General features: G+C 36.3%; 1 protein-coding gene and 1 long non-coding RNA gene across 4 annotated transcripts; both read right to left on the bottom strand.

Moving 5' to 3' along the window:
- Positions 1-2,166: 2,166 nt before the first annotated feature.
- LOC113026343 (uncharacterized) lies at positions 2,167-5,114 on the bottom strand. The gene is made up of 4 exons (XR_003272905.1): positions 5,060-5,114; positions 4,904-4,941; positions 4,660-4,821; positions 2,167-3,220 (listed from the first exon to the last, which is right to left on the bottom strand). It is a non-coding gene; the product is annotated as an uncharacterized LOC113026343 (long non-coding RNA).
- Positions 5,105-7,962, bottom strand: LOC113026342 (uncharacterized). 3 transcript variants are annotated; one of them, XR_003272904.1, is made up of 3 exons: positions 7,340-7,952; positions 6,771-6,839; positions 5,105-5,130 (listed from the first exon to the last, which is right to left on the bottom strand). XR_003272904.1 is itself a non-coding variant. In XM_026175015.1 (2 exons), exon 2 carries the CDS (start codon positions 6,741-6,743, stop codon positions 5,610-5,612), a length of 1,134 nt encoding a protein of 377 aa, XP_026030800.1. In that variant the 5' UTR covers positions 6,744-6,839; positions 7,575-7,962; the 3' UTR covers positions 5,138-5,609. The 3 variants fall into 3 exon arrangements, 2 of the variants coding, with proteins under 2 accessions (XP_026030800.1, XP_026030799.1); XM_026175015.1 differs by lacking the exon at positions 5,105-5,130 and having other exon boundaries at positions 5,138-6,839; positions 7,575-7,962; XM_026175014.1 differs by lacking the exon at positions 5,105-5,130 and having other exon boundaries at positions 5,138-6,839; positions 7,340-7,960.
- Between the last annotated feature and the right edge of the window lie 539 nt (positions 7,963-8,501).

Here is an 8,501-nt window from a genome sequence, read left to right as displayed (position 1 = left end):
ACACGAGGCTCCCTGCAGAGCATCATTATCTGCATTCATACCATTACACCAAAGGTCACACTGACTTCTTCAGTCACACATAAACTGCTCCAAATGGGTCACAGAGATTAATCTTCTCTATTTCTGTGTTGATACACCGGACACCTCCTTTTGTTAAGCACAACTGAAATGTAAAAATTAAAGTTCTGCAATATTGCTTAAAGGTCATTAGAATTTTTTCATTTTTGACAGAACTTCCTTTCCTTTCCTTATTTCCTTTTTATTTTATCTCTTTATTCATTTTTTTGGCATTTTGTGAGACAAATCAGCAGAGCCATGATAAAAGTGATTTGATAGTCCTTAAAGACTCTTTTTTTAATGGTATGGGTAAGATCCGGGGCAGGCTGGGTTTTTTTCCCCCCCGTTTCATTTTTTTTCTCCCTCACTCTTGCTCTCGCTCTCAGGTGGAGAGCTGGGCAGAGCTGCTGTTTCCCGTACTCGCTGCTGCACACCTGCTGGGGAACTTAAGGCTCGGCTATGGCGGTGATTCTCCGTCAGATCGTTGTCTCTACGCCTTTTGGGCAACGTTTTGTCACTAAAGCTGCTGACGTTCAAAAAGCTATTCCCATATATTTTCTTCCGTCTAGTAACTCTCTGGAATTCTTGCCTCTCCCTTTTGAAGAAACCTACCTGTTACCATCTGTTGTATGGTAACATAACAACAATATTGTATTTGTTTTCAATGTTATGTACTTATGAAGTACATGTATTTTGACTTTTGTTGCCATGATACCAGGTCTCTCTTAGAAATGAAATATTTAATCTCAATGAGATTTTTTACCTGGATAAATAAAAGACTAATAAATCTCTAGAACTAAACAGTCACAGCCAGCTCAGAACTGCCTTGTCATACTGGTTGAAACTCTCCTTTGAAACAGTGACATACCTGGAATCCACCTGCCTGCCTGCCCACTTTCTGCTGAGTTGCTTTCTCTCTATCTCTGAACTCTGCCCACCAGCACCCCCCTCTCTTGATCCAGCACTGTGCCGGGACAGGTAAGCCTGTGAAAACATCCAGAAATTGACAGAAACATCCATTAGCACTCTCCCTTCCCACAGATCCTCTTTGAGTGAGGCCCACTATTGTTGCCTCTGTTGTCTGCATAAGATTAATTCTTTATAACTTGAGTTTCCTTGACATGGCTTTGCCTTAAATAAGTTTTCTATTTCATATTCCTATAGAGGAAGAACCCCACTGAAAAACTTAAAAATCAGACAAGCTAAGATATAGCCTTAATATATACTTAACTCAGCACTTTAATGTCTAGTTTTACTGAGGCTAGTTTTGCTGAGTTGGAGCTTAGAAAAAAGTTTGAAGTTAAGCAATAAGGTCTTCAGGTCATCAGAAGCATCCAGGAATCTAGTAAAGGTCCGGTTTTACTGAGACTAGTTTTATCCAATAGTGTAAACTAGCCTCAGTAAAACGGTGTGTTATTGTTTCCTACAATTCTATTTCCAAAGAAACTGGTACTCTGTAAAGTTCATTCAAGTATATACATATGTATATATTGTAAATCCTCAACAAATTATCCAAAAACCAAATACCAGATTCTGAAACTGAGAAATGTTGCTTCAAAAAGTTATGACAGGGCCATATTTATGACTCTGCATCATTTATTTGCTTTTTTAGAATGTTTATGAACATTTTGGGAAGAACTTTGAGAATAAAACTTTTAATGACTGTGCTGGAGTGGCAGATGTAAAGCCCTTTTGAAAGATCTTGTCTTGATGGTAGCACATGTTGCTCAGTACACTGTAAAACCTGACAAGTTAAGTTAACTCAAATGATTTGGGGAAACCGATTGCACCAGTTGATTCAAGTTTTATAACTTAAACAGTTTGGGGTTATTTAAGTACTTTATTAGAGTCCCAAGAACCCAAAGCAAATATGATAATGTAACTCAAATGCATTATGTTTATTTACTCATTGTATTTAGTATGTTTCAACTTAAACCATTAAATTTCTTGTACTAAGATGCTGTATTTATTCAAACTTATTTAAAGTGTTACATGCTCATATTCAAATTAAGTTAAATTAACTTAAATATTGTATTTAAACAACTTAATCCAATTGGGGAAACCGATTGCACCAAATGGTTCAAGTACTATTAATGCAAAACCAAGCTATTATTCTTTCCATTCAGTTTTTATTAACTTTAACTGCAGAGAAAATACAGAATGAATACAACCATACTTTCAGTCATAACCTATGACTGCTAAAGCCATTATCAAATAACAAATAATTAGGCATTTTAAAACTTGCACTTTTAGGGAATTTTGAATGTTTTTTGTAGCATTTTGAAAATCGATTAAATGTACAAAACACAAATTTAGTCATGTAGACCTGATACATAGGTGTACATCATAAAAAAACAATAGTCTAGAGGCAATTAGAGCCATAACAATCACAATTTTAAGTAACATTTAGTATAATAATGAAATCACATGCACTACAGCAATGCAACTATAGAAAACAGCTGAACTAAGGATGTCACTAACAAAAAGTATTCTCAAAGGTATTTGTGGCTTCGCAACAGTTTTGCCCAGACCTCGAGTGAACTGGCACTCATCACACAATTAAAAAATAAAGCATGAAAGTATACTGTACATATTGACTAATTATCAGTTATCTCGCAAAAGATTTCCATGTAACTAAAATATGTTTTTAGAAATAAGCTTAAGATTACACACTATGTGAAGATTTTTTTCAATCACAAACAAAACGTCAAATATGGATTTTCTCCTTATTCTTAGCTTTCTCCACATTGCCTTTTAGAAAGCTAATTACCCAGAACAAATAAAACTATTGAAGCCATTCACAGATAACTGAAAAAGCACGAATATAGTGACCAGTGAAAAACAAACATCATCTGCACAAGCTCATTTTTTAGTGTCTGCAATTTTGGTTTTAGTTGCTTTCTCTCATCGTCTAGCTTCAGCAACACTACTTGAATGAACTCAAAAAAGCCAGTATACTTCATAGGATAGCTCAGATGCAGAGCATAGATTAGCCCAAACAAAGACACCAGGGCATCAGTCCATGAGTGATGAGTCATAACAAACTGATCTTCAAGTTCTATGAACACTTGGCGTGGTGAGAAAGGAACTCCTCCAGGCACCTCCTCTTCATCAACATCAGCAACCAGAGCAATTCTATGGCTTCATAGAACTCAATTTCACCCTAAGATATAATACAGAGTGCACAATTATTCATCTGTAATATCTCTGTTAAAAGCATAAATACAAATGTTCAGGCACCTTTCTTCAGTTTTTCAAATTCTATATATCATAACATGTTTTAAGTTGACAGTGAAGGTTCATTTTTCATTCATCCAGGTAGTCAAATCAAGGATGAAAGAAGTTTATAAGTCATTCAACTTCACGTCTTCAACTTTCAACCCAAGTCCAGATGACTTATAAACTCCTTTCAACCTTTTTTAAATTCAAATGTGCAAATTATTGTAATACCAAAGTACCTTGCATGTTTTGAAAATCTCTGAGGTACATTGGTAGGCCGGCCAGAACTGCTGTTCTAGTTGCATAGATGTCGTTTGTGTCCTTATATATATATATATATATATTAGGGCTGCCACGCTTAGTCGACTAGTCACGATTACGTCGACTATCAAAATCGTCGACGACTGATTTAATAGTCGACGCGTCATTTGAAGCTTTGTAAGATCCCAAAAGCAGGAATAAGTAGCAGGATTTAAGAGTGTAATAACGGACTGAAACAGAAGATGGCAGCACTGCATGTACAAGGATGCCAGCTGCCGTTAAACCCCGAAGAAGAAGAAACTGTGTCCCAGAATTCATAGCGCGGCCCAGCGCAGTTGTCAACAATGGCGGCAGCTAGTTAGTTTTAATATTACTCTTATTATTCTTTCTGGGTCACAAAATAAACGTTTAACATATTTTCAGGCGAGAATGTAGCTGTGTAAACCTCAAATATCAGCTCAGTTTATCAAGACACCACATATTTTCAAAAGCGCTCCGACGTTTTCGGAGGCGTCTGCTACCCACTAGCTCGATAGCTAGCCGGGGGCCATGAGAGCACCGGACTCCCGGCAGATCGTTTTCAAACCCACCGCCCTACTCAGGTTAAACATATACAAGTCACTTAGATAACTTAAAAATGTTATTGTTTGGCTTTTTTCAGTATTTTATTTGTTCCTGAGTAAATCGGCTGAGTTTATTAAACTCCACCGAAACAATCTGCACATTTAATTAGAATTCAATTAACTATCATCTTGTCTTTATTTTTAGTTAGCACAGACCTTAAACACTTAAAGCTGTAAGCTAATGATAGTTATAAGAGCAGATGCTGCTGGTGCAATAAGCTGTACTTTTACGTTCAATGGATGATGATCTGATTAGTCGACTAATCGCAAAAATAATCGGTGACTAGTCGACTATCAAAATAATCGTTTGTGGCAGCCCTAATATATATATACATATACATATATATATATATATATATATATGTATATGTATATATATATATATATATATATATATATATATACATATATATATATATAAATATATAAATAAATAAACAAACACATAACAATGGCAACTGCCAAGCAAGCAGAATAATAATTAGTATCTTTTAAATACCTGTTTTCCATATGCCGACAAAAGCTGCTCCATCCTTTCACCGACCCGTCCAGTTTTCCTCTTTTTGTAAAGTCCAGTCAGCTGAGGAGCATAATCATCCAGCGCAGCATAAAACACATGTGGCAGATTCTGATTGGTGATCCGATGAAATTCAAAGTAGAGCTGAAGAGAATTCCAAAAATATTATAAGCAAAACACAGCATACTATATGAGCAGCAAATGTTATATACATAGTTGTACTTACCTGTGTCTCATGAAAGAGTGCTGGCCATGGTCCCTCGCCTGGCAAAATTTGAGGTTATTGGATGAGGGCGATTAACTTTGTCAGAATGTTGGTATGGAAAGTGCAGAATTGCTCTGTTTAAGTCTTCTAAGTTAAAATATCTCTTAGAAATCAAACCTTTAAACAATGTGCCAACTCCACTGAAATGACACCTTCAAACAGGTCGTGTAGGGAGTCAGGTGGGAAGCCTGTGACAGGATGAAAGAAAGAGAGATGGTCAGAAGGAACACAGGTGTTTTTAACACCATAGTTTTCCTTAATGTCATCATTCTGAAGCTCTTGCACAATAATTATCATGAGCATCTTTTGTTCTCATTACATAATTCCCTGTAACAGCATTTTCTGTTTGCATTTCTGTTTGGGTGGCATGACAAAACCTACAGAAATATGTAGACCTGAAACTCTCATTGAAACCAGCAAGTCCATGGGCAGAAGGTTGTCTGCCACAACAGAGTAGACAGTGCCTTTAAGACATTCACCAAGAGTCTCAATGTAGGCACCTACTTCTTCAAGAGTTTTCAGATCATTTAAGAGTGGTGACAGCATTTCCTTACACCCAAACTGGCGTACATCATTGGAATTGCACAGCAGAGTAAGCTGGGTGCAGTGTAGAGCAGAACAAGATTTAACTGGAAAGTTTTCCAGTGTCCAATAAACTGCAAAGACTTTATGTATTTTCTTTGAGGTACCAAGTGGGTTTGTGATCAAAATCATCCACATAAAGTATCATTGACAATTTCTGTCCCTCTTGTGACAGTAGAACATTTTCCTGGTAGTAGGATCCATCACAAAATGACATGAAATGTCCAGGAATCTGTGTGGGTGCTTGTTTAATTTCTTCAAGCACATCATTTTTTTTCAACAACAATTGCAAAGATGTGAGAATAGGCACATACATATAAGTGTGCTTTGACGATTCAATTAAATACTCCACAGGTTTGACATATGGAAAATTTTCTTCATAATATGATTTCCTCCTCTTTGCTGTAGATAGTGGTCCTTCAGATGTGACACATTTATGTAAAACATTACTATCAGAAACTGCCTGACAAATCTCATCCACCAGTTTGTCCGTATATGTACAGTTGTGCTTTTTCAGTATATCTACAACTGATTTTCTAACCAAAGGTTGTGATAACAAAAACAACTGATCAATATGCTCAATAATCTCCTGTGTTGCTCTCTGGGACACATGGAGAAGGGTCTGCATTTTCAAGAAAAATCCAGCCAGATTGTATTGCAACTGCTCTTCTAAACCCTCAATTCCACTGATTTCACTGGTGGATGCCACTTGATTGTCATCTGATGACTCTATTGAATCAAGCTGCATGTCATCTTTTTGTTCTACATTTATAACACTTTGCACAATGCCTTCATTGTAACTTGTTGAATTTTGGTGGTCTCTGCATTTGTGGGCATTGAAGGTTGAGTAGACATTGGTTTTAAAATTGCAGTTCTTGAAAGGACATGGAACAGTTTCTTTTCGTTTTAAATGCCCCCTCAGATGGATAAACATTTGGCTTTCAATAAATGGCTGCTTAAAATTACACATAGAGCAACAAAATCCATAATTATTCAAATCTGGATAAGAACCGTCTTTTCTTTGCGTGGGAGTGTGCATTGTTGACATGTGTATCTTTAATGAATTAAATGTATTAAATGTACACATGCATGTGTTGTAGAGACAGGGTAAGGGTGAAATTGTGGAGTACTGACCATGGTTGAGCCGATAATGCTTCAACAACATGACTTTTATGGCAGTAGAAAAACTAGACAAACTACACAACTTGCAATTCCACATTTTGATACCAAATCGTTTTAAAATCACCTTTACTGGTTGTCTTTAGTGCAGTGCTGGATGATCTCTCGGCATGCTACTGCTCCTTCAATCGTCAGACTGTAATAACACAAAAGCCATGAGGACAGAAAGCTAGCAGAACAGTTTTTACTTTTACTTCACTTAAAAACAGTCAATCTGAATAACACAAGCTTGGAAAACAGTAAGATTTATTCTTGCACTACAGTTCATTTTCAATTCAGGTTGGTCAACTACTCTATACGTTATAAAATAATAAAGCAATTTTACACAAGTGAAGTACACAATAGGCTAACCCTTGGAAAGTACAGAGTCAGAAACGTTTAGGTTTGGTGCAGTGCAGCTTTGAAAAGGTAAATTATTTCGCGACTAAAATGCCACTAACCATCATATTCAAAATTTCTGAAGGCGAACTTGTCCGTTAAACTCTTAAAATTAACACTAAATAAATTTTCTACTATTTTCACTGTGTCAAAAGTAGGCTACATTTGAACTTGATAAAGGTCAGAGTCAGAAAAGCGTAAACACTGATTTTACCAAAGGTTTTGTGGCATGCAGTTTGCAAAAATCAGACTACTTACCAACTATTGATTGAAACAAGCCACCAACCGTTAATTTTTTAAATTGTGAAGGCAGACTCCATACAGCGCTAGGCGGGAATTGTGTGCTGGCAAGCTAAGTTACGAGCTACTACAACAAAGTAGTCTGATAAATTACAACGAAGTACAACTAAAACAAAGCAGTCTGATAAATGTACGTTTTGTATGCTAGAAGTAAGCATTAACAAAAAAACATAAAAATAACTTTATCTTGTACTTTCCACTCTCTTGACGAGGCTCCTGTCTCATGGCCGACAAGTCCAGGCAAAACACTGGGGGCGGGGCTGTGGATGATGACTAATACAAATGAATTAGCACAACTTAAACAGTTTAAAGCAACAGTACTTAAAACGTTACAAAAACATAATGTGTACTTATTACAATAAAGTTATTATATCATATGTATACTTTTGGGTCTACCTAACACACTTCATGAAAGTTACTTTAACTATTTTTCAGAACTGAGTAAGAACAACTTACTTCTTTTAGTAAGATGCACTGTTGGGTTTTACAGTGTATTAACAGTGCCTTTAAAGATGTGCAAGTTCTGCATGCCTCCCAGATGCTTGAACTGTGTGCTGATGGTCCCACCCCCTCTCAGTCTGGACGATGTAGCTTGATTTACAATAAGAATTTCCAGTTTCATATCCACGTACCACTAGGCTTTTATATGCAGTCTGTAAATGGCCAACTAGGGACCAGCACTGCAAAGTAGCTTAGCCTATAAATGCTGTGGTGTGTTGCCTTGTTCATGTAACATACTTTTAACTACACTCTGTATGTATGTAGCTTGTGTATGTAAATTTTAATGGAATGTGGTCAAATGAAATTTGAAATTAGACCAGATTTGACCTTTTCAGTGGTTTATATATATATATATGTATATATATATATATATATATATATATATATATATAGTAGGGGTGCAACGATACACAAAATTCACGGTTCGGTTCGATACTTTGGTGTCACGGTTCAATATTTTTTCGATACAAACAAAATGATATTGAATCGTTCGATACAGTGCTCTCGGTTCGGTACACATATGTATCAAACAATACAAAATGTTTAATTTATTTTATCAACTTTTCTTCTGACAATGCTGTCTGTGTTGAGAGCTCAGTGGATCTGCGCTCGACTACTC

The sequence above is a fragment of the Astatotilapia calliptera genome, chromosome 7 (genome assembly GCF_900246225.1).
Source record: "Astatotilapia calliptera chromosome 7, fAstCal1.2, whole genome shotgun sequence".
NCBI classification, from domain to species: domain Eukaryota; kingdom Metazoa; phylum Chordata; class Actinopteri; order Cichliformes; family Cichlidae; genus Astatotilapia; species Astatotilapia calliptera.
The sequence above is the reverse complement of the archived record's forward strand: the minus strand, read 5'-3'. Positions and strand labels throughout refer to the sequence as shown.

Bases quoted from the DNA above. Each gene is read 5' to 3' on its own strand.
- LOC113026342 (XM_026175015.1), bottom strand. From the start codon at position 6,743: ATGTGGAATTGCAAGTTGTGTAGTTTGTCTAGTTTTTCTACTGCCATA.